General features: G+C 39.7%; 1 protein-coding gene across 1 annotated transcript; it reads left to right on the forward strand.

Annotated features, from left to right (window-relative positions):
• Positions 1-1,131: 1,131 nt before the first annotated feature.
• On the forward strand, positions 1,132-25,385 carry TBC1D15 (TBC1 domain family member 15). The gene is made up of 17 exons (XM_083574514.1): positions 1,132-1,359; positions 6,651-6,749; positions 6,941-7,015; positions 8,408-8,546; positions 9,600-9,810; positions 11,781-11,874; positions 12,293-12,490; positions 12,594-12,722; positions 14,387-14,490; positions 14,595-14,689; positions 16,948-17,064; positions 17,635-17,735; positions 18,361-18,460; positions 20,223-20,320; positions 22,560-22,676; positions 23,484-23,570; positions 23,989-25,385. The coding sequence occupies exons 1-17, from the start codon at positions 1,336-1,338 to the stop codon at positions 24,190-24,192; spliced, it is 1,992 nt and encodes a 663-aa protein (XP_083430640.1). The 5' UTR covers positions 1,132-1,335; the 3' UTR covers positions 24,193-25,385.
• The last annotated feature ends 31 nt before the right edge of the window (positions 25,386-25,416 follow it).

A 25,416-nucleotide genomic window follows, 5' to 3' on the forward strand; every position in this document is an offset into this window, starting at 1 on the left:
GTGCAGTTACAATCTTTAGATGCTGATCATTAGTGATGTTAATACAGTGGTACCTCTGGTTAAGTACTTAATTCGTTCCGGAGGTCCGTACTTAACCTGAAACTGTTCTTAACCTGAAGCACTGCTTTAGCTAATGGGGCCGCCTCCTCCTGCTGCGCTGCTGGGGCATGATTTCTGTTCTCATCCTGAAGCAAAGTACTTAACCTGAAGCACTATTTCTGGGTTAGCGGAGTCTGTAACCTGAATCATATGTAACCTGAAGCGTATGTAACCCGAGGTACCACTGTATGTGTTCATTGATTTACTGGTAGGTACAGTGCTTTTGGGTTTCACCAGGACTACTGAATGGCCAAACTGAGGGGTGTGTGGTTGTGGTAGCTGTGTGCAGCAGGAAGAAAGTGCAGAGTAAGCCATAAAAGAAGAGATTAAGAGATAACGAGGGTCTCACACTGCAAAGGATAGTAGAATGCGACGTGGTTTGCGGTGTCATACTGGCTCAGACTCTTGCCTGGTACAGTCACCACACTGAGCAAATCTTTAGGAGACAAGGTGCCTAAGGTGAATTCTTAGGCAGAGCACTAGTTAACAGCTTATGCTGCTAATATTTAGCGCAAGGCAGAGAGAAAGTGAGCTGAAAATATTTGTTGTTCTGGGCGCCCTAGATGCATAGTTTGTAGGTTTTCTTGCCCTCTTTTCTCTCTCCCTTTCCATCTTTGCTACATAGCCACCTGTCCCTGGCACCTGCCAACTGTAGTTGCAGTGGCGATGTGGAGGCCAGGAAGCAAACACCTCCAAAACTTATCTTCAGGTTCATATGGATGATGCAGGTGGCCTTTGAAGGCAGCATGGATCCAGGCCATTAATCAGGCCATTAATCAATTTAAAGAGGAAAACCATTACTTTTAAATGGAGCCTGGAAACAAAGAGGCAACCCGAGTAATCATAATAAAATCCCAGTAATAGGGATCACCTCAATGATACTGGAGAATGTGTGTGGCTCGATGTCTCATAGAAAGCACGGAATTACTTCCAAAGCGCGCGTGATAAGATCGCCGCCTTAACACGAGCTACAGTTTAGATCCGCCTTAAGAGGGAACGCCCACACTTCACGTCATCCAATCGAAGACTCCCTCCGCCGCCCGGATTCACGGTTTTCTCCCGTTCGGCAACTTCCGTCAGTTTCCGCCGGTACCTACTGCGCAGAACCCTTTTCTCCTTTCCTTCCCGCCGCGGTGCGCATGCGTCCCTCGGAGGCGGGGCCGGGCGGGGAGTTGTTGTGGAGCTGCTAGGGAGCACGTGAAGAGAGCAACGTCATCATAAACACTCGTAGCCAACATGGCGGCTCCTGGGAGCGGAAAGGTAAGAGGAAGGGAGGATGAAGGGAGTTTTTGACCCGCTGTGGGGAGGCAGTGGCGGCTGGGAGGGTTCCCTGAGGGGCTCCGGGGGTGGGAGAGGCTGCTTCTCCCTTCGCTGACCCCCAGATACTGCACAGTTGATGGGGGCGGTGGGGAGAGAAGATGGAAATGACTCAGTGCTCCTGCCTGGCGGTGCGGGGAAAGGCCTTTGGCTTGGCTGGCGGTGGGCCGTTAGGAAGGGGGGGCGTTTCTTTGGCGGGAGGCGGGCTGTTTCTTAACCTGATTGGCTGAGAGAGGTAAGATTCTTACACGTGGAATTGGTAAGGCCAGGGGGTTGTGCTACTGCGCTGAGGCTGCGTGAAGCCCTCCAGGCTGGAGGTGGCAGGCAACGCGGGTTTCCTCGGAAGAAAACATCTCTTAAGGCTGAATAATTTACACAGCCTTCGCTGCCATTCCTCCTTTTACACTTTTAAATTATTAATCCTGTTTTACAAGATAGCCGGTTTACACCAGCATTCCCGGAGAGGGAACCTGTCCAAACCTTTTGCTGCTTTCTCACTTCTTGTACTCTGTGTCCAAAAGAGGAGTTTTTTGTTTTTGTTTTTTAAAGCCTATTAGGAAGCCAAACTAAATCGGTCTTGTGTCACTAAAAGCTCTTGAACTACTGTTATCAGGAACCAGCTGTTGCGTTGTTAAAATTTACTGTGGTTGACATTTACTGTCAGAGTGTCATTATTATTTTCTGGTAAGATGATTCATGAGGTTAACTGGCTGTCTTGTAAAGTGAAATGCTCTTAAGAGGCAGGGCAGTCAAGAGTGCAGCTGAGAAATATGGCAGGTTGATGACCTGGTGGTGATTTTAATGTCAGGATGTGAAACACTGAAGGAGCAGGGGCATTTTTATAGAAGGTAATCTTTCACTACAGTGGTGTACTTTTCTCAATGATTGCTTTAACAGTGTGATTTGGAGAAGTGACTTAGACACATTTGATGTTGCATTTCCAAGACAGCATTGAGACTTCAGCACACTGGCTTCCATACGTTAATTACATGTTATATGGAGAGGTACTTTCTTTTATTTATCATAAATCTACTCTAATTCACTTCATTGTATGACTTGTAAGTTCTGGTATTATAAAAGTGAGATAAATATAGCTCCACTTCCTCCATACCCTGCATTATTTTATAAACTTATATAATGTCCCCCATTATTCACATTTCTCCCAAAACTTAAAAAGCCCCAAATTCTTTAGCCTTTTTGATAGGAAACTGCTTCAGGCTCTTGAATATTTTGGCTGCCATGTTCTTCACTTTTTCAATTATTATTGTGTGCAATTGTGGTCTCAAAAAAGGATGCAGTATTCTAAATGTGACTGTGCTGTAGGTCTATATAAGGTATTGAGATATGGCTGTCTTATTTTCACTTCCTTTCTTATCTGTAGCATAACTTCACCATTAAAAAAAAAATACTGCTGCTGCACAATGAGTTGTCATTTTTGTTGAGCTATCCACCACTAACCCTGGAATTCTTTCTTGATCAGTCACTCAAAATTCAGACCCTCTCTGTTGATGTGAAGTTAGGATTTTTGTAGCTGTAGATTGATAGAGCTGTGTATTTCTGTACTTAACCCAGGGGTGGCTGGTGCCCATGGTATTGGTGGGGTGGAAAGCAGGGAGATTGACAGTAGGTGGAGCCAGAGCCAATGGCCAGCAGAGCAAATTCTAGTTTGCTCTATCCTTCCTGCTGAATTCTCTAAAGCAGTGGTTCCCAATTAGCTAATTACTGAGGATTCCCTATTTTTCAAAAGCTAAGCCACAGACCCGCTACTTTTGAAAATTTTGATAACTCTATGGTAGTTACCTGTGCAATGCAATTTTTTTGAAGAAAATGTGGGATGGCCCCTAATAAGCAAAGAATTTTAGGTTAAAAAAAGACCATAAAATTTGCAGTTAGAAGTTCTTTTCCGTTAAAAAGTAGAGAGCAAGGGGAAGGGATCCCTTACATTTTTAAAATGATAAGCATGTGAACCTGCCCTGTAGAGCAAGCCATTTGCGCTCTTTCTCTCTCTCTTCCCCCTCTAATTGCAAGAGCCCAAAGAAACTATGTCAGAGGTTTTTGCCCAATCCCAGCTCACTTGCCATCCAGCAACTCTTTCACAAGTTTTCCCCTGCCAGCAAGCAGGCACTGGTTGCTAGCAGAGGCTGGGTGATCCATGGATCACCATTGTGGCTTTCACTGTGCAGTTAACAAGATAAGTGAGTCCCTGGCAGGGGATGGTGCCGCGGACCCCTAATTGGGAACCACTGCTCTAAGGGCAACACTGAGGCTAAGGAGAATGAAGCTGATAACCAATGCCAATGAATAAGCTGGACCAGTCGCATGTAACAAGGTAGGCAGGTAGGGCTGGCTAAGAACAGACTGAGTTTGGTGGAGCAGTGCCCCTGTTGCCTTAATGAACCAGCCATGAGTGACCTAACTCTTTAAGACACACGGATAGAGAGGATTGTACATGTTTCCTAGTGAAAACCCTTTATCCAGGATGTTATATTGGACCATTGCCATACCTAATTTAGCATGAGGGAAATTATAACAGAAAAGTTCATTTTCCTCAGGGCAGCAAGACTGAAAAACATGGGGAAGGTACAGGTATATGTATAATTTAGTTTGCTGCCCCAAGGCCAATTTTGTATTGGACTTTAATTTTACATTACCTTTCCTAGCTCATTGTACGTACACCTTTTTTCCTTCTAAATTCCTTGAGGCATGCATGCTTCCACTCTCAATTATCTTGTAATCTCTGCCTGAAATATTGTGTATATTAGCTGATTAGTGCCTTGTGCTAGAGAATGAAATTAAAAAGTAGTCTCCTACATTTTCTTTGTTCGTCCCACTATCCTAATAACGACAAGTTTAAGCGAAACTTAATTCCTGTTTACTGCATGAATAGTTTAATTAGCTAATATATTTGTTCATATGCACCCACCTACAAGTGCTTTGGTAGTGTACCTACCTGAGCAGAGGTGCAAGTGAATTTAATAAGAACACTAAATTAATAATTGGTCTATTTTGAGAAGGCAGCAGAAGCTGGCTTTTCCTTCTATCACTGTTACATTGAAACTGCCATTCTGGATTGTTGCAGTGATTCATTTTGTTCTGTTTTGTTACACAAAGTATCAGTGTAATGCTTTCGAAGGAAAATAAAGATACTTTTGAAAATAGTTGTGACAAATAATACAGTTGTGGTAACAGTGAAAGCCGAGGCTGCCTGCTTCAAAATTTGTAGAATTTGTGTTGTTAATTTGCTCTATTTGTTATTTTTTTATTTGCTACATTTTTATCCTTTTCCTGAAAGGAGCTTGGAGTGGCATATGTGGTCTTTCACTCCCAAATGTATTTTATTCTTGCCTTGAATGAGTTGGGCTCAGAGACAGTGATTGGTCAAAGTGACCTTCATAGTTGAGCATGCATTTGAGCCTTCCTGTACATTCAAAGTTAACAGTATGTATGTTAATAACTTTATAGGACCAGCTGCCAAGTCACATGCAGGCAATAAGCAAGTTTCTGAGTTATGCAGATTTCTTCTAGGCTGAAAATTTTGTGTGTGTGTGTGTGTGTTTGTAGTAGGCAGAAAGCTGGGGCTTTTTGCAATGGCCCAACAGGCTCTCTTTGGGATGCTTTTCTACATAGGATAGAGGTAGCTCCTTAGGAAGAAAAAGAGTGGGATACAAATTTAATAATCTAAATAACAGTGGTACCTCGGGTTATATACGCTTCGTGTTACATATGCTTCAGGTTACAGACTCCATTAACCCAGAAATAGTACCTCAGGTTAAGAACTTTGCTTCAGGATGAGAACAGAAATCGCACAGTGGTGGGGCGGCGGCAGCAGGAGGCCCCATTATTAGCTAAAGTGGTGCTTCAGGTTAAGAACAGTTTCAGGTTAAGAACGGACCTCCAGAACGAATTAAGTACCACTGTATATTGTATTCTTGATTTTTTTGCATTTGTTTATTTAGGAAGAGTTGCATTAATTTTTGTTACAGGCTTCTGTTCAGTTTGCTTCAGCAAAATTATTTCTTTTATGTCTTAGTCACTCACACACTCAGTAGTCACTCACCTGCCTTCCTTCATTATCCCCCCACCACATCATCTTTAGTTGTTGGTTTCCTGGTTCAGATATAAGCAACGGTCCAGTGTTGTATGCACAAGCAATAGTGACCCTTCGACTCAAACACTTCCCTACGCTGTCTCCTCCTGTGGGCTTGAGGAGATCAGAACACCTGCTTATTATTTTAATCTATTCAGAGCTTGAGGAACATTTTTGTATGAAGACCAGTTGACCAGGAGGACTATAGCCAATACTGGGTAGAGCCAGAGACAAAAGTGAGTGGAATTTGGAAGATTGTACAGTTTCTCTGCCACCCCATCTTTGCAGTCTGCATGAAGTTAGTTTGAGAGTTGCATATTTTCTCATAGCCCCAGGTTTACATTACGGGTGTTTTAACAAGCCAGGACAATAAAATGTGGTTTGATCCTGGGTTGTTTGAACAAATGATAGCTTATACCTAATTGGAGTTCCCTGCAGTTTGAACATAATGAAAAATGATGATTGAAGTAGAAGTGGATGCTTCTGATGTCATTGATTGACTGAGCTAGAGGAAGAGAGGAATTTGAAAGAGGAGTTTGAGTCCAAGGCTTGTTGCTGCTTCTACATATAACACTAAATCTATAACACTAAATCTATAGTTTGTCTGAAAAGCAACCAATTCACCCACACTTTGCCTGCCATTTATCCAGTATTGGTTTCTCCCTTTGTGAATGAAGGTAATTGAAGCTGATGTAGTTATTGATGCATTAATATTTTGATATTTATTTCTCTGTTTCTGATTTCTAATGCAGTATTCATTGCAAACATGTAATTCTATTTAATTTCCTGTCTGGATCAGCATATGAGGAGGCATGACCATAGCCTCTTGTAACAGAAATCTTACCCAGTTTCTTGCATGATTGTGTCACATATTGAGAAGAACAGGTCTTGTCACCCTAATTCAGAAGTGGGGAACCTGTGGCACTTTAGATGCTGTTGGACCAAAACTTCCATCACCCCGACTATCGTCAGTACTGGCTGTAGCTGTAGTAGGAGTCCAACAACATATAGAGGACCACAGGTTCCCCACCTCTGCCCTATTGGAAGTCCTCAGGTTGGGTTGGACCTGCCCCCAGAACCAGTTCAGGATATCAAATTGTCAGAAAATGCTTTTAAGAAACAACTTTGCTTAACTTTTTTTTTTTAGGTTGTATATGAACAGGAAGGAGTTTTCATTCACTCCTCCAGTGGAAACAGTGATGATCAGGATTGTTTGTTATCTGGGATACTGAGAGTCATAGAAAAGGTATTAAATCAATATTTTATGTGTTATGTTTCTTGTGACTTTACCTTATGCCTTTCCATCCTGCAAAGATATTGTCTTACTGACCAAAATACATAGAGTGCAAAGTAAATGGAGGCTATTTTTGTAAATAGAAAAAAGTAAAACCTTAATGGCATTGAGTCACTTGAATAATTGCATAATTTGTGTTGTAGGATACTGAGGTGATAGTAGATTGGAGATCACTGGATGATTCATTAGATTCGTCTAATATACTATATGCTAGAAAGGTATGTTGATTACTTGCAGCAATCTTTTTTGAAAGGTTTGGAAAATTGATTTTTAAAAAAGTAAAACAAAATCTTCCTTTGATTCTCAGAAACCATAGCTGTTACATGGTAAAGTAACATAAAGGCCTAATTGTACTTTCTGATTGTGGGGTACAGGATCCATAGATCTTTGATCTGTTTATGTGATGGATGCTTTTTTAAAAATGCTATTATTAATATTGGTACATAAAACTGAGTGTATTGGTTGAGATCCATCTATTGCAAATGGAAAATATACATAACTAAGAAATGGGGACGAGACATTTATTTGGCTCAAATGGCCTTAATGGGGACCATCAGTAAGAATGGAAGGTAGGTTATGACCTGTACAGTACTTTTATGCATTTTCTAGTATAAAACTATTTGAGTAATATGTTGTATGTTCTCTAGATAGTGATCAGTGAAAGATAATCAATCCAAATCTGTTGCTTTAAATTACAAACTCATGTTCCTTGACTCCACCAGAAATACTGTTATTTTGTCCCAATCTTCCCCTCCTAATAAGGATAAATATGATGGTGGTTCTTATTTTTAAATTTAATTTAATAGAACTGTCAAGGCAAGGAGTATGCCGTTTTTAAGTTCTTTAATTATATTATGCTATGACTTCCCCCTTCTAACTTAAGAATCTGTATACATGACATTTATCATGTTTTCTCTTGCTGATCTTACCTCTAAACTAAAAAATCCCAATCTTTCCCAGAAGGGTAGTTGCTCCGTTCTCTCAGTCACTTAGATTCCCCCTTTTGGAATTTTTTCCCAACTCTATCATCCTTTTTGAGGTGAGGAGATAAAAACTGTACACAGTATTCCAGGTGTGGTTGTTATACTATAGATGTGTATAACAATATTGACAGTTTTACCTAATGATCCCTAGCATGTAATTTGCCTTTCTTACATCTGCTGGACTGTGGCTTATCATCTTCATTGAGCTATCCCCCATGACCACAAGGTCTCATTCCTGGTTAGTTGCTACCAGTTAAGACCCTATGAGCATATATGTGAAACATAGATTGTCTGCCCCAATGTGCATTACTTTACACATGCTTACATAGAATTGCATTTGCCTTTTCCCCCACCATTCACCCAGTTTGGAGAGATCATTTTGGAGCTCTTCATAATTCCTTTTTAACCACCCTGAACAAGTTGCTATCATCGGCAAGCTTGGCTAATGCACTACTCACCCTTAATACTAGAACATTTATGAACAAATTTTAAAGCACAGGTACCTATACTGATCTTTATAAATTTTTTTATAAAAACAACAACAACAGGAATATTGGGGGGTGTCTTTTTTTATTAATCACTAGCTGCAAGTGAAACTATTTATGATTGTTTCGATATCTTATTTAGGATTCCAGTTCTGTTGTTGAGTGGGCACAGACTCCTAAAGAGAAGACTCCACGAGGAACAGAACATCCGAACAGTTATGAGGCAGAATGGGATATGGTCAACACAGTCTCTTTTAAAAAGAAACCACAGTCAAATGGAGGTAAATGAAGAATACTGTGTATAATATATATATAAGCTATTCCAGTGGATGATCCCAGACACTGAGGTTTCTACATGTGGAAGAGACCACTGGGTTGGGCCCCTTTCCTTGCGCAGCTGAAAGCTGCAAACCTTTTGCTGTGCTTGTGGAGCTCCTCTCATCTGATAGTGCTGATCACCTGTCTGTGGTGGAAAGGTGGGCTTTAATGCTCTGAAGCGGGGTGAATTTGTGTAAAATAATGCACTCTGAAAATATTCCATCTGTAGCAGGTAATGACCGCTCCCCACATCAAATGGGGGGCACCTTTTGTGTGGTCGTGCGCAGCCCCCCTGGACCTATGCGGCACCTGGCAATACAGCCTGGCTTCACCTCCCCCCCCAGCTGGACACCTGGAGGTCTCTGCCAGTTATCCTATCCCGGCTGGGGAGGCGTTGCCAGGAGATTTGGCCAGGTAAGGGGAGGACCGCCCTGCCCACACAATAGAGGGTGGAACTTACCTGGGAATTCTCCGTTGGCTCCAGAGCCAGCTGTGCATGTAGCATACTTCTTCTTTTTTGTCTTTTGGGTGTTAATGTTATAATACAAACTAAATTAGTGCCGGTGCTTTTCTAATGACAGATCTTACTGTATGTCTTTGATAGGGTATATGCTATTGGTTCGGCGAGAAGCGTTGAATGAATAAATACTTCAGAATTTGCAGATCCTAGTCAAGTTGCATAGGAATATATCAACTGTGTTTTACTGTCAGACCATTGCTCCATCCCTGTCCATTGAGATAGAGAGTAATGGACATGATTCCCCAAGATCTTGGGCAGGGGATTTTCTCAGCCTTCCCACTTCAAATTCTTTTTACCAGAGAATAAGCCTGGTGCTTTCTGAAGGCATACCACCACTAATAGTGGTGGAGCTAGCCACACTGAAGGATTGGATGAAATGTGTGCTACCATGATGTTAAGTGCACTTATTCTTGGAAGTAGTTTTAATATATTCCAGTGCTATGCATTGCATATTGCAAATATATGTATGAAAATAACATACTCTTTCCCCCATTAGATGCTGCTGTTCACACAAATGGAGAGAACAAGTGGTCCTTCCTGTTCAGTTTAGCAGATCTAAAGTCCATTAAGCAAAACAAAGAAGGAATGGGATGGTCCTATTTGGTATTCTGCTTAAAGGATGATGTTGTCCTCCCAGCTCTTCACTTCCATCATGGAGACAGCGCCTTATTGATTCATTCCCTTAGAAAATATGTGGTGCTCTGTGAGTAAGTATTCATTGTGAGGAGTCTATTTGGTCAGTTATTCTAGCTTTACTGTTTGCATAGCCATCATAATGAATTGATCAACTTTTTTTTTAAGCCAGCCAGTGAATAAATAATGCTTCTAGTCATAGTTTTTAAACCCATCAATAGGCTCAAGTTGTGATTTTAAAAAGAAATACTAAATTGTAATTATCAAGCACAACTCTGCGAAGAACCTGTGATGTTACTTACAGGATGCATTTATTTATTTATTTATTATCTGCCCTTCACCCTAACATCCCTGGGCAGGTTACAGTATTAAAAATATACACCTCAAGTATCAAAAGCTAGGGTGAAAGGTGCATTTTTAGTTGACATTTTGTACAGAAACTCATACATAGATGATTTTAAGATGACAGCCCAAGCTCTAGCAAGCAGGTAACACTACATATGGAAGAAAGGAGTGGCAGGTACAGAATCTCCTGAAATACTAAATTCTCCTTCTGCTGGCTGTCTACAGTAGGGAGAAGGTGGGATGCAAAATAGAACACCCCAGCATTCTTTCTCCCTCTGCCGAGTGGCTGTAGCTAGCAGAAAAGCTGCAAGGAAATCCAAATGCAGCGCTTCTTAGTTTTCCAAGTATGGCAGCTTAGTTCACTTCTCCAGATGCTGGTGGCCAGGCTTCTGTAAACAAAACATCCTTATTGTAAAAATATCCTATAGAGAAGTCACTGCAGCCCTGTAGCTGCGCTAGGCTTGAATTTGCAATTGACCAGGCCCCTAAAGTCTTCCCTCTCTTACCACTTGCATCTCCTAGATCTGACCCTTCCTGCTTTCAGGACTAATCTCTTCAATGATATTTCTCTGTTGGCTCTGCTGGATCAAAATGAGTGATCCAGGTAATAGGGAATAAACAATTTCTTTTGGAGACTGGTAATAAACAATTCACCTACGATAAGCTCTCCAGTAGTATATAAACCTAAGATTACAGTACCAACTAGTGAGTGGTTTGAGGGGAAGAGGGAATTTCTGTGATGCCCTGAACAAATACAAACCTAGGCCATTGGCTACTAACAATAAATATCTGACTGACTGAGATTGTTTCCTACATCTTGTATTTAGTCCCAGACCATGACTGGATATCTTCTAACTTCTCTTAAAAATATACTCTAAACGAGTAGGCATTTTCTAGTTGGCACTCAAATCTGACAGAAGCTTTTTTTAGTTTCAAGCAAGTAATGCCTAATTAGAGAATTGAAGTATACAAGAGAGTAAGTAGGATTTCAAAGTTTCTTTTTAATGACTCTGAATTCAGTTTAATATTACTTGAAAAATACTTCCTTGGTACAATATCGTAAATAACTGCTCATAGCAAATAAAGTGATGCTAATTTATTGTGAATATTACTCAGGATGAGTTTAATTAAAATGGAAGTATCTTTAAGAGGTTTTCTTATTCTGATGGGTTAGCTAAGTATGACGCATCACAACCCTTGCTTTTTGGGCTGTATTAGCAAACCTCAGTTCTGGTTTATTAACAGCCGTGTCATCAAGACTGATTATATCGCCTCTTCTGACTTTAAGATGCAATCTGTTGTTGAATTTCATATCCTCTGGCACAAATGCTGCATCCTTCCATGCCAGCACTGGGAAGCGATAGCATTTATTAAAAGTCTTATCTTTAATAACAGAATAGGTGGTAGGTGTTCCAGGTAACAATGAATAAATGTAATGGTGTTTTGTTTCAGAAGCTAGTAATAGTGAATCCAACCAGCTAATTTCCTGAATAAGCCTGAGGTGGCAATCAAATACTTTCAACTTTTTTAATAGTGATGTCTTCTTTCCGTATATTTCTGTGTGCACATGCACACATATAATCCTCTTAAAATATTGCACAATGAATTCACTTTTCTCAAATGTGATGGCTATATTGTTGAATTTCCCAAAAGACTGACTCTGATTCTAGAAGGGAAAATAGTTTCTTTTTGTTCACAGATCTCCACAAGACAAGAGAATTCTTGTGAACTGCCAGAGTATTTCACAGTCCTTTGAAAATCTCCTTGATGAACCAGCATATGGTTTATTAGAGGTTTGTGTGATTTCCTATTTGTTTAATATTCAGTTTAATATTCAAGATTTTTAAATGCCCAATTCTTGAAGGAAACCAAATTTCAACCCTGGGAATTTTCATGCTGGCAGATCCTTATTTTTCTTTGCTATGTGTTCTGTACAAAATGAAGTATGTATTTGATTTCTTTTTAAAATGTCCTTATTAGTATCCTGCCCTTCTTCCCAGTGGGAACACTGAACTGGTGAAAGAGGCTGTAATGTGTTGTTTTGGAGATGCATTTTTTCCAGCTTCCTGTAGCCCTTTGGACACAGCTTGTATCAGTTATTACTCTTTGGGCAGCTTGCTTTTGAGAATGAATGTCGTACTATCAGAATTTTTTAAAAAACAAATTTGTGTGAGCCATTTCAGTATTTGTTTACCCCTATGCCATTCTCAGAAACTGAAGACTGATCCTTACACAGCAACAATGGGAAGATTTTCAAAAGTGACCAACTATATATTTGATAGTTTACGAGGAAGTGACCCCGCAACTCAGCAGCGGCCTCCATCAGAAATGGCAGACTTCTTTAGCGATGCTATACCAGGCTTGAAAATAAATCAGCAGGAAGAACCAGGATTTGAAGTCATTACACGAGTAAGCGTTCTTGATAGCGAGGATGGTTTTAAGATAAAAATTAAATTAGATAAAAATTAGTGCATTGGTAATAATTTAACAGCTTTTCTGGTGCATATTTTAGATTGATTTAGGAAAGCGACCCGAAGTGAACAGAAGACAACCAGTGTCGGTTGAAGAATGGACTAAGAATATGGATTCTGAAGGGAGAATCTTAAATGCTGACTCCATGAAACAAATGATATTCAGAGGGGTAATATCTTAGAATATCTCTTTAAAAATTGTACCTTATTCGCCCAAATGTAAGCCGTACCCAAATATAAGCCGCACCTTTAAAATTCAAGAGGGAAAAGGAAAAAAAGACAATACCCAAATATAAGCCACTCTCTTAAAATTCCACAGGCACTCACACCTGTTCCATTATACCGTATGTCTGTTTCAGCAGCGATATCATATAAGCCAATTTTTGTAAGGTTACGAATTTAAGCCGCACTTTAACTTTTCACAGTCGGAATTTGCAAAAAAAAAAAAAAGTGTGGCTTATATTCTGGCCAATGCGGTATTTGATTCCTTATAGCTAGCAGGTACATGTATTTGGTTATCCCTCCAGAAAAGGTTAACTGAAATTCTGACTCATGCAAATAGCAATACTCCGAAGCAGCTGACCATCAAATCAGGGGTAGCTAACCTGTATTCCTCCAGAAGTTGTTGGATCCCGACCCTCACCCACCCCAGCCAGCATGGCCCATAACCATGGATGATAGTAGTTTTAGTCTAACCACACAGCTAGCCATGCTTGTTATATAAACCCTTTAAGTTCTGTTTTGAAAGCAGTGATTTCACGCCGTGGATTTCTAATGCCATGTTTGGAGAAGCTCAGTACTTTTCATGTGTGTCAATACTGCCAATTGCAGGACTGGTCCTTGAGTGGCCGATACTGAATAAGGCAGAGTTATGTGAAAATACGTTGGAGTGAACAATACATAAATAAGAATTTAGCAAATAAAGAATGCAAATCTTTTAGGACAGAAAGGAGGATGTTCTAGCCTTAGTTTAAGGTTTAAATGAAGTCCACTATGGCCTTAGCTTTTTACTCCATAGCCGTTGATAGAACATGGGTGTCTTGAAGGAGTTTGCCATAAGGCTGAGATGGGGAACTCATGACCCTCAGGGTGCTGTAGGAGTACAGCTCTCCTCTTTCTTGACCATGCTGCCTGGGGCTGATGGGAGTTGGAGTCCAGCAACACCTAGACATCACATCCTTGTGCACAGTGCCACTTGCCTAAATCTTTTCTAGATGGCTCTAGGTAAAGCCAAATAGAACTACCTTTAGAACTTGTTGGAAATTATTTGTAATGTTTTAAGATTTGCCTTCCCACAGTGACTTCAATTTAACCTGTTATAGATATTTTGGAGTAATGGCTTTAAAAGACAAATGGTTTCAGTATTTACACTTAAAGCTTTCAGATAAAGTTAGAAAATGTAAGTTTCTGTCTAAAGACCTATGAATCTGCATTTTAATAAGATGTGACATGAGAGGGAAGGAGGCAGGGAGCTTAGAAAGGGGGATGATGCGGAAAAACATGTAATTTAATTAACCTCCAGGTTGATAACTTCAGTTTTTTCAGTGCTACGTTTATAAACATAATGCAGAAAAAGATTAAGGTGGGGAAACAAACATAAAAGGTTAGGTCTTAATGAGCATCCTAAAAAGAAGTTGAAGAAACTAGGTGATTTCACAGCAGGGGAAAGAACCCCACCCCCCAAAAAAATATAATGACCAGAGGAAATCAAACGTAGGAAACAGTAGCAATAAAATTAGGTAATGTTAGCTCCTGCACAGCTACAGGATTTGAATAGAGTTGTTCTTATAAAGCACCTGATGTTGCCATTGCTATTTTATTATGTTCTGCTTAGGGCCTTTGTCATGCTTTGAGAAAGGAAGTCTGGAAGTTTCTTTTGGGTTATTACCCTTGGCACAGTACTAGGGAAGAAAGAACAAATATACAGAAAAGGAAAATGTGAGTACGGCTCCCTTAAAACAGTGTCATAATGTGGAGTAAACTTTGCATACTTGCAAGACAACTGCTTACGAATATCATTACTACTATCATTTTTTCTTCAGAGATGAGTATTTCAGGATGAAGCTTCAGTGGAAATCTGTCAGTGAAGAACAAGAAAAAAGAAACTATAGATTGAGGGACTACAGAAGTCTTATAGGTAATTTTAAGAAACATAGAAGGCAAAGAGATATGTTAGTGATAAACTTTTACTCCTTTTTTAAAAAATTGAGTTGACCTCAGTTATCCACCATGTTTGTTAGACATTGTTTCTGCAACAAAATTATGACCTGTTAGGTTCAGTGTGTTAGGATTCGTGGCTTCTTTCTCTTCCATGTCCTCCACTGTGAACAGAAGACAAATATAATAAAAGGATTAATAATGAATAAAAATGAGCCAAACAAACAAACTCACCATTCTTTCAACAAGTGATCTCAGGGCTGCCATGAAACAGTGTATTTTAGTCACCAAATGCCTGGATAAACAGGAATGTTTTTAATTTCCTCTTGAAGTCAGCATGCATGCTGTGCAGCCATTTCTTTTCTGATCCTTGTAGTTGATGCAATTTTATTTTGCTGCTGACTGAAATAAATGAAAGCTGAATGTGTGCTGAACTTGATTTCACTTTAAATAAGTTTCTATAGGTTGCTGACCATATGCTTTAGTAGCCTGTTATAAACTAAAACTAACATCAAACTTTATTATTCTCTGCTCTAACTAGCAACGGCAAACATTTTAAATGCTTTATAACATTAGCAATAACTCTTAAAGGCAAGAGGGAAAGTTTGAAACCAGAAAGCTAAGTTGTATGTTTAATGTGCATCACAGCAGGCATGCAGTCACACCAGTGTAAGAAGCAGAGTAATATTTTTAGTTTAAAAGCAGCAAAAAGGGAGGAGCATCTAACCTTTTTCCTTCTTGCTGCTTTTCCAAATTTCTTTCCTTTAGCTCCTACTGACCATCATGTATTTTGCTACTGAAAGCAGACACACATTCAGAATACTAAAATTGAGCTTGGAGATATACTTTTGAGGGGAGAAATAGTTAATGTTCTTGCTTTTGGCATTTGAAGGCTTTTTTATTTTTTGCCTTTTAATACAACACAAAACGTATTAGAAGTGTCAGAGTTGAATGTAGACAAGAAGCTTTATTCTCCCGTAGCTTTACTCTAATGATCTTATAGTTTGCACAGTAGGGTACTTTGCTCCTGCCCAGTCCTTTTTGCTCCGGTGCTGAGCTAAACCAGGGTTAGGCTTAGCATGTAGTCTAAGGCAGGACTCATGGTTGAACACACTCACTTAACCACAAACTCTAAAGTCCTGGTTTAGCTCAGCACAGTGCAGTAGTACAAAAGGCAAGAGAGGAGCAAAATGGCTTCAAAATGGCTCTGTGTCTTCACTTGCTTCTGCGGTTTGGTAAAGCATAGCTAGGTTTTATTCACACAAGAAGCTTAGTCAATGCGTTTTAACCAGATTCTAATAGTGTGTGGAATGTTACAGTAGCATAAAACTATACAGTATATGCTCAGAGACTAAGCAGATAAACCAGGGGTTGGCAACCCAAGGCCCATGGGCCTCAAGCGGCCCATGGGGGTCGTTTAACCAGCCCAACGACCCCCGCCGCCCGCTTGGGGACCCCCACCGCTCGCTTGCTCAGCTTCTGTGAGCTGTGCTAAACAGGCACGGAGCAGAGGGGACCGCTTTCCACAATGCTGGCCAGCTTCCCATTGGCTGCAGGAAGCTCCTGCAGCCAATCGAAAGCTGCACATGCCTCCTCCGTGCCAGAAGGAGTGCCGGAAATAGTGTTTGCGCATGTGTGTGCGCGCACACACTCCGGCCCACCGTGGCGTCTGCAGGACCGTGAACCGGCCCAAGCCACAAAAAATTTGCCGACCCCTGAGATAAACTAACTCCAGTAGCAATTAAAGAAACATAGGGGAATGGAGTGTTCTAATAAAACATTCTCATGCTAAACCAAGCAATTAAACCTTAAAGGCTTGATTACATATCAACTCCTCACCATTAAATTTAATGTAACACCACATATCTAGTACATTTGAGTGACGTTTTACATTTAACATATCTCAAATAGACTCTGCCGTGTGTTAATTCAATGAAAATGTTTTACATTTTAATCAGGAGGTTTCTATAAAAAGTATACCATTTTCTAAGTGTTTGGAAATCTGCTTATAAGAAATCATCTTATTTGAGACAGGAAGAATTTGTCTTAAATACTCTTAAAAGCTGCTTTAATGCATTTTAAATGACACCCTCTGAATTTAGTTGTCTTTACTAGGCACTTCAAAGCTCAGCACAGTGTTTGAGAAATTGGAAATTTGAAGAGCATCCTGCATTTTTTAGATATAGGCTTAGCAGAAGCTGTTTTGAAAATGTATTAAATCTGTGTGCTGTTTTTCAGAAAAAGATGTAAACAGAACAGACCGAACAAACAAGTTTTATGAAGGTCAAGATAACCCTGGGTTGATATTGCTTCATGACATTTTGATGACCTATTGTATGTATGACTTTGATTTGGGTAAGTAGGATTCTACGTATGTATGTGTACTACTGTATCTGATCTAGTGTAACTTATTGTAATTACCCTTCAGAGAAGACTTGATGTACATTCTGTCTTAGATGCCCAAATTAATTATGTGTTTTATCCTTGGTTGCAACAAGTGGGACCTGCAACAAACTTGTTTAGTTTCGGTACTTGTGTACTCCTGATTTTGGAGATCAAATAAATGTATCAAAAAGTTTCCATTGCTCGTATGCTTATTTGAACAAATATCATAGTTTTCCATGTATAAGATGCCCCTCATGTATAAGACACCCCCTATTTTGGGGGACTCCAAATTAAGAAAACACCCCTCAGCACTACCTGTGTATATGACGAGCCCCAATTTTAAACCTATTTTTGCTTAAAAAACAAACAAAACACCTCGTCTTATACACGGAAAAATATGGTAATTTAGGAAGAGGATGGGAGAAACTAAATACAGCAGTTACTTTTCAATCTTTTGGGTACAGTTTGCCACATATCAACAGTCTTCTCTCTCTCTCTCTCTCTCTCTCTCTCTCTCTCTCTCTCTCTCTCTAATACAAGGCTATGTTCAGGGAATGAGTGACCTGCTTTCTCCGATTTTATATGTGATGGAGAATGAAGTTGATGCCTTTTGGTGCTTTGCATTGTACATGGATCAAATGGTAAGTCTTTTCATCTTCATTCCTGTTGTTAACTTCAGTTACTGTTTCAGTGTAACTTATTTCTGTAACTTCTGTTTATCATTAAACTTTTGTTAGCAATTTATGTAGCATTTCTCTTGCAGTGTAGCAGCAGATATATAAGCAAGAGATGTATGTTCCATAATTATAAAGATAATGCTATGTTTCAATGTTGTAACCTGCCCTGGGACCTTAGGGTGAAGGGTAGGTAAATAATAATTATTCTTAGCATCTATCTGTCTCGAGAGACAATGGAAGGGTGTGCCTTCAGGGGTAAAGTCAAACTGTTGAAGAATTACAGTGCCTGCTGTGACTGTAGAGACCAATATGAGAGAGACCTATTTTATTGCAGGTGGGGCAGATGAAGGTGTCCAGTCTCATTGGACTCCAAATTATTCTAATTTGCTTAATTCAATAAATTAAAATTATCAAATCATATCTGATCTTGAAAGCGAGCTGCATGGAATGCTGTTAGCATCCCAACAGGACCAAAATCACATTAATGTTTAGTTTTGTTATTATATATTTGTTTTGATTTAATACTCACCTTGGCCCTCATGTAGAATAAAAATATTCTAGATGTTGTTTCAATTTGTTTCCCATTAAGCACCAGAATTTTGAAGAGCAAATGCAGGGTATGAAGACACAGCTAATTCATCTGAGTACTTTACTTCGCTTGCTAGATAGTGGATTTTGCAGTTACTTGGGTATGTATGACAGCTCAGAACAACTTACCACTGATGATGATGATTATGTTTTTCATTTACACCTTTCCCCATTCTTATACAGTAGTTCTTTTTGACTTCCCAAAAGCGATTGCTTTTTTTCTCCTTACGGCACAAGCTGTTATTTATGTGTTGTTTTTACCTGTATGGGCCTATGGCCGTAATAAATGATATTCTATTCTATTTGACTTCCCACCCAGCATTCCATGACCGTTCTTTTTACATCTTGTTTGGCTGCATATACATTATTTTTTTCACCTTATTTTCCACGCTTTCATATCTTTAATCTTGTCAGCTGTTGGTCACAAAGTTACCTGGAATTTATATTTTAAGTCATATTTCTATAAATTTTCCTCCAAGTACCCCCACTCACTTCTCGTCTGTTTATAATATTGAGTTCTTATTTTAGTTGTCACACTGGCTTCTGGTTTTGCCACGCAAAGGGAAAGCTGTAGCTCATTGCTCTCCTTCCGAGGGAAATCAGGCTGTCATGGAAGTGGGGGGAAAGTGTGGGCTCCGCGTTTTCTCAAAAACTCCAGAGCTGAACTGGATTTCCTAAAGAGCTCCCGCAGCACCTGAGGGTCTCCCCCACAACCACCTTTCACCAGGGGAAAACTTATCACTGTTCTTATCTAGAATCTAGACAGTGGCTGTGTTGGCACGCCCTGTTAAGTCAGACTTTCTGGCTTGTTGTGGTTTACTGAGAATGAGCAGCAAGTGCATGCTGCCCAGTTGCTCCCACTTAACGCCTCTGACATGACCAGAATAAACAAACCAGGAAGCATTGGTTTCACATTACAGTGGCACCTCAGGTTATAGACGCTTGAGGTTACAGACTCCGCTAACCCAGAAATAGTACCTCGGGTTAAGAACTTTGCTTCAGGATGAGAACAGAAATTGCGTGGCGGCAGCAGGAGGCCCCATTAGCTAAAGTGGTACCTCAGGTTAAGAACAGTTTCAGGTTAAGAACGGACCTCCAGAATGAATTAAGTTCTTAACCCGAGTTTACCACTGTACATCTGAACCAGGGATCCATGATCAGCATGCCAACAACAAGCAATTTCTTCAGATTGGCTCATGATCATGGTTCAGATGTATTGGCTTCCTGGTTTGTTCATCACACTTAAGCCAGAAGAGGAATGGGAGCAAGCAGGCAGTGTGCATTTCCAGTAAACCAGAGCTTTCGATTCCTGGTAAACACAGTAAGCCAGAAAGTCTGACTTGGGACATTCAAACACAGCCAGTTGCTTAAAATATGTTTCCTACACCAATTACTTTCTCTATTGTTTTAAAGAGAGTTCTATGCTGTTTAGATACTGTTTCAGTCTTGCCTGTCCTCAGTTTTTAACCCTTACTTTCAGAGCCCTTTAGGTAGCAATGATTAGACTCCCACTAACAATTGATGTTCAAAGAGAGACTTGACTAGGGCCACAATCTTTCAGCCTAACCTACCTCACAGCGTTGTTGTAGGGATTCAGTGAGAAGGGAGAGAACCATGTGTGCCACTTTGAGCTCTTTGGAGAAGAAGGTGGGATATAAATGAAGCAAACAAATGAAATTACGGTCCATATTTTCCTCAGTTTTCCACCCCAATAAACTCTAGAACAGACTAACTTTTTGTAAGCAATTGTAGCCAGCAAAGCTGTTAGATGTATTCATATATTAAACATACTTTCAGCGATTCACAACCAGCATTTCTGTCAAAGATTTATTTATTCATGTTCTTTTTTAAAAACTGTTTTAGAATCTCAAGATTCAGGATACCTTTATTTTTGTTTCCGGTGGCTTCTAATCAGATTTAAAAGAGAATTTAGTTTTCAAGATATTCTTCGCTTATGGGAGGTAAGAAATAGCTTTTTATTTTAGCACCTACTGCCTAAAATGCTGAAAAGATGGTTCTGGAGGAAAATACATACAATTTAGCTAAACTGAATCATGTTAAAGCAATGTATAAACAGTGGCATCTAGAGGTGGTAAGACTGTGGCCATTGGACCTTGAGTCTGCCACCTGGCTGTGTGCCTGAGGAAGTTCATAGTTGACCAAGAGGGGAGACTTATCGTCTCTGGTTTGCTCTTAAGGGATGCGGGTGGCACTGTGGGTTAAACCACAGAGCCTAGGGCTTGCCAATCAGAAGGTCGTGGTTCGAAGCCCCGCAATGGGGTGAGCTCCTGTTGCTTGGTCCCTGCTCCTGCCAACCTAGCAGTTCGAAAGCCCGTCAAAGTGCAAGTAGATAAATAGCTCCGGCGGGAAGGTAAACGGCGTTTCCGTGTGCTGCTCTGGTTCACCAGAAGCGGCTTAGTCATGCTGGCCACATGACCCGGAAGCTGTACGCCAGCTCCCTCGGCCAATAAACCGAGATGAGCGCCGCAACCCCAGAGTCGGTCACGACTGGACCTAATGGTCAGGGGTCCCCTTTACCTTTACTGAAGGAGCATTTGTAGATGAACTAGTATAATCCCCTGCTTGGTGCAAAAACTCCAAAGTTTAATTTAGATTAAAGTTTAATTTAAAAATTAAAGAGCCATCCGACAAATGGTTGCCCTATCTCTGCTTGAGGACCTCCAGAGAGGGAGAGCAGTTTGAAGTTAGCACTTTATTCCTCACAACTGTTGTTTTTATTCCTATTCAGGATTTTCTCCTGCATGCACACTGTCTTATAAGGTGCTATTGAATAATAGTTCACAAGTTCTCATTACTATCAGCACCATGTAAACTTGTAAAAATGCACAAAGCATACCAGGGTGAAAGGAAATGTTTCTGCTTACAACAGGGTGACTAATCCATGGGCCATATGTGCGCTCCCCATGGCATCTCAAGAATCCCCTCCACCATTTGTTATCTTTAAGATATAATAATGTGTTACGGTGTTTTAATTGACCACTCCGATGGGTTCCACACAATGGTGCCAAAAGGCTTTCTGTAGGTCCCCCCACAGCCCCCTCAAATAAATAAATTACAAGTAATGTTTAAAATTATAGGTCCCTGCTATGATACTGTTATGCCAAAATGTTTTTGGCTGTTCCCCAAATTTGTCCATTAAATTTCTAAAAGATATTTATTGCTGCCACTCTTGTGGGTTGGTTATGAATCAGTGCAGCCCTTAGCCCAAAGAAGACTAGCCACACCTGGCTTATATCTCTGAATAACAATCTTAGGACCCACTTAATTGCTCCAATACTCCCTGATCTGCTACTGCATGGGTCTGTCACTTTTGCTGCCACTAAGAAGGTGACTTGCCCAGAATATCAACTGGTAGCATCGGACCCAGTTTCCTGGCAAATACAACCTAGTCACTGTAGGCAGAGTTTGTATTTCCTTTTTTCTGAAGTATAGAGTGTATTTCCATATTCCAGTTTTAAGAGTCCTGAAAACTTACTTATTCCTGAATAATTCTGTTAAGTCAATCAACCCATTTATTCCACTGCACTTTTAATACTACAGTCCTACCTTGGATCCTGAAAGTCCTGGAACGTGGATGTTTTGGCTCCCGAACGTCGCAAACCTGGAAGTGATTGTTCTGGTTTGCGAACATTCTTTTGGAACCCAAACGTCCGATGGGGCTTCTGTGGCTTCTGATTGGCTGCAAGAGCTTCCTGCAGCCAATCAGAAGCTGTGATTTAGTTTCCGAACGTTTTGGAAGTCGAATGAACTTCTGGAACTGATTCCATTCGATTTCCAAGGTATGACTGTACTGGTTTTCTGATCCTGATTTTCAGTGAGGCATGAAGATCTGAAGGATCCACCCAAAATATCTGAAATTCATTGAGGCTGACAGATGCTATCAGGGCATAGCTCTACCGTTTGCCCTTGTCAAGATCTTCAGAATGTAGCATGAAATTAATTATAGATAGTTATTAAGCAAGCTATTATGTTTTTCTGTCTAGATAATAGTTTAATTAGCTGGCAACCTCTACTGAAATATATAATAAGTTAGAAAACTATTCCCCCCCTTCCTCTGATGTAATTGTAAGTTGCCAGAAAAATAAGTGTTTGGGGAGACTGTTAAAACCTTTTAGTACCTTACACTTGTGGCATCATGTTCAAGTTATTGATTCATCAGCAACTTCAATATTCTGCTAGGTAATGTGGACAGACTTGCCTTGTCAGAACTTCCACCTTCTCATCTGTTGCGCTATCCTTGAATCCGAAAAGAAGCAAATTATGGAGAAGCATTATGGCTTCAATGAAATACTGAAGGTATCTGTTGCATGTTACTCTAGATCCAAATTATGTTCTATCCTTTGTTTCCTGTATTTGAATACTATTAGCATTTCATTATGCAATCTTATGGGAGATGGAACAAATGTTAATTCTCGGCCACATTTCTACTGTGATGAAAGATGCTTAGTTAGTAGATCTTAGTAATTTATTAACTCATCAAGTTGAGAGAAAGTAATATGAAGCAGAGTTTTCATACAGCATATAGACTGGTTGTTTGATTTTCAGAGCTAAGAGGACTTACTGTTTATACTAAGGCTGTTTTAAGTGCTTAACTGGTGAGCTACCCTAGGTTAGAGGATTCCAGTAGAAATAGAAAGCTCCAGTTGGACCTAGTGATTTGGCTTCAGGTGATGGTGTGAGGAGAGGCCACACAGAAACACAAAACAACCCACAATTCAAGACAAAACTATCCTAGACTACTGAGGATTGTGCAGGAAGATGGCAGTCCCTTCCAGACTTTTTCTACTCTTCTCAGCATCGCTGCATAGAGATGGTGGTTTTGTTGGGTGGTTGCCCCTGAGCCTGGGGAGGTGCAGTGCTGAGGAACTACAAATCCAAGTAGCAGACATAATTTACATATTGCAATCTTAACCAGATGCTTTACATATTGCAATCTTAACCAGATGCTAATTATGCGCGTGTATTAATCAAGTTAGCATTTCTTTACTTAAGGTTATGCTAACACTAGGAGCCAAAGTTCCATGGCTCAGAAAGCTGTGCATTTAGCGTGACACTCGCCCCCATCCTTGGTTGCACTTCGTCATTCTTTTTGTTCCGTTTTAGCATATCAATGAACTGTCTATGAAAATGGATGTTGAAGACGTACTTTGCAAAGCAGAAGCCGTTTCTATGCAGATGATAAATTGCAAGGTAAAAGTCAAGCATATTTCATGAGCTTTGCATAAACAAATGAGATTTAACCAGGTTGATAATTATTGAAACAAACCCTTCATGGTGTGTGTCACCTATGATGCCTTCGAATGAAGGGCGGTATGCAAATTTAAGAAGTAAATAATGATGTCATAAACTGCTGCAATACTCAGAATGGTACTGTGCCCAGAGATAAAGTGAAATCTACCTATACCAATTTTAAAAGATACGGATTTTCTAGTCATCCTAGAACTGCTTATTGAACATCTTTTCGTTCTAGAATTAAGAAAAGGCATATTTTAGCTCAAACTTACATGCATTTAAGGATATGCTTCTTGTGTACTTAGCATGTTAACTTTAAAGAACAGCAGCAATAACTTAAAAGAGCAACCTGTGCCACATTTTTTCTTCTTCATAGGAATTGCCTCAAGCAGTCTGTGAGATCTTGGGATTAGAGAACAGTGCTGCAACAACACCAGATTCAGACACTGGGGAAGATGAAACTGCTGGTGGAATAAGTCACTCTGCACCAGCCTATCCAAATATCTCCAAGCCTGTTGCTGCTGCCAATGGAACAAGTGAAAGTATTGAGCAAGTGACCCCCACTGTGCTGACAGATTGAATCTTGCACAATGATTTGTCTGCATTTTTGAAGAGACACTTTAGTATACCTGTTTTGTTTCTTTCAAGCACTTGAGGTGGATATTTAAGTTTTTGTTTTGATTAAGCTTTAAAGATTTGGAAAACAGATCATGTACTGTAATACTCTTACATCAAAGCTTTACAACATGACCTAATTATTTTTGTAGTTTCTTCTACCAAAGTAGCCTTCCCCCCTTCCCCCAGATAACATTCCTTAATACTTTTGTAGCCAAGTGCATTTTTTTCCTTTTTGGTAAAATGTAAATCAGATGAATGTGAATGGCATGGAAATAAATGCTTCTGTATCACTTTTGCTTTGAGAAGTCTTGAGCATGGATGGTTCTTGGATATCATAAGATTCAAAAGTCTTCTATACTATTTCCTATGTGAAAAGATGCTAACTTCATAAACAGTGCTTTGTAAATGAAAGGATTATGTCCTTTCTCAAATGTTTACAAAAACACTTGTTAAGTATTTGTGGTTGTTGAATGTAGATTTGCAATGGAGATTTACATTTGTGCAGTTCCCTGATCTTGAATTTTGTAATCCAGGGGGTTGGCTGAACAGTACATTTTTACATTTTAACACCTCTACACTTATACATATGTATAAATTAGTTACATATTCAAACTTGTGAGTATTAAAGGATAAATCTATTTTTGACTAAGTAAACTTGGCTTTTCATTCAGGCAATTTTGACCAAATTTTAATACATAACTGTAAACCTGCCTATTTTTGAAAAATCTTTTTTTCTTAAGGCTATATTCAGGTTCTGAATTACTTTTACAATGGCTTTCTCGCTTACTTAACGAATAACGTTTCTTTGCTGAATAGTATAGTAACTGATTAAAAAAAATCGGCTTCAACTGCCTTTATGCTAGACTACTTGATTAAATAAAAGCAGTTAAAAATAAATGCAAAATACTAATTATGTTGGGTGTGTTTCCCTCATGTAGTTCTGCATAAGCTCCCATGGAGGGCACAGATAGAACGGAAGAGTCTTATGGCGGATTGTGCCCATTGTCCTTAATAAATGACTTACATATGAGAAAACTCTATGCTTATATGAAACCATTCTTTCCATTTTTATAGTAATGTGGGATCTGACATAGATTCAGTTGTATTTGTTCCTGAGAACCATTGTACATATTATGAAATAAAATGCAAAAATTACTTAATGTTTTTCATTTAAAACAATTAAGAG

The sequence above is a fragment of the Podarcis filfolensis genome (genome assembly GCF_964270895.1).
Source record: "Podarcis filfolensis genome assembly, chromosome: 10".
NCBI lineage: Eukaryota > Metazoa > Chordata > Lepidosauria > Squamata > Lacertidae > Podarcis > Podarcis filfolensis.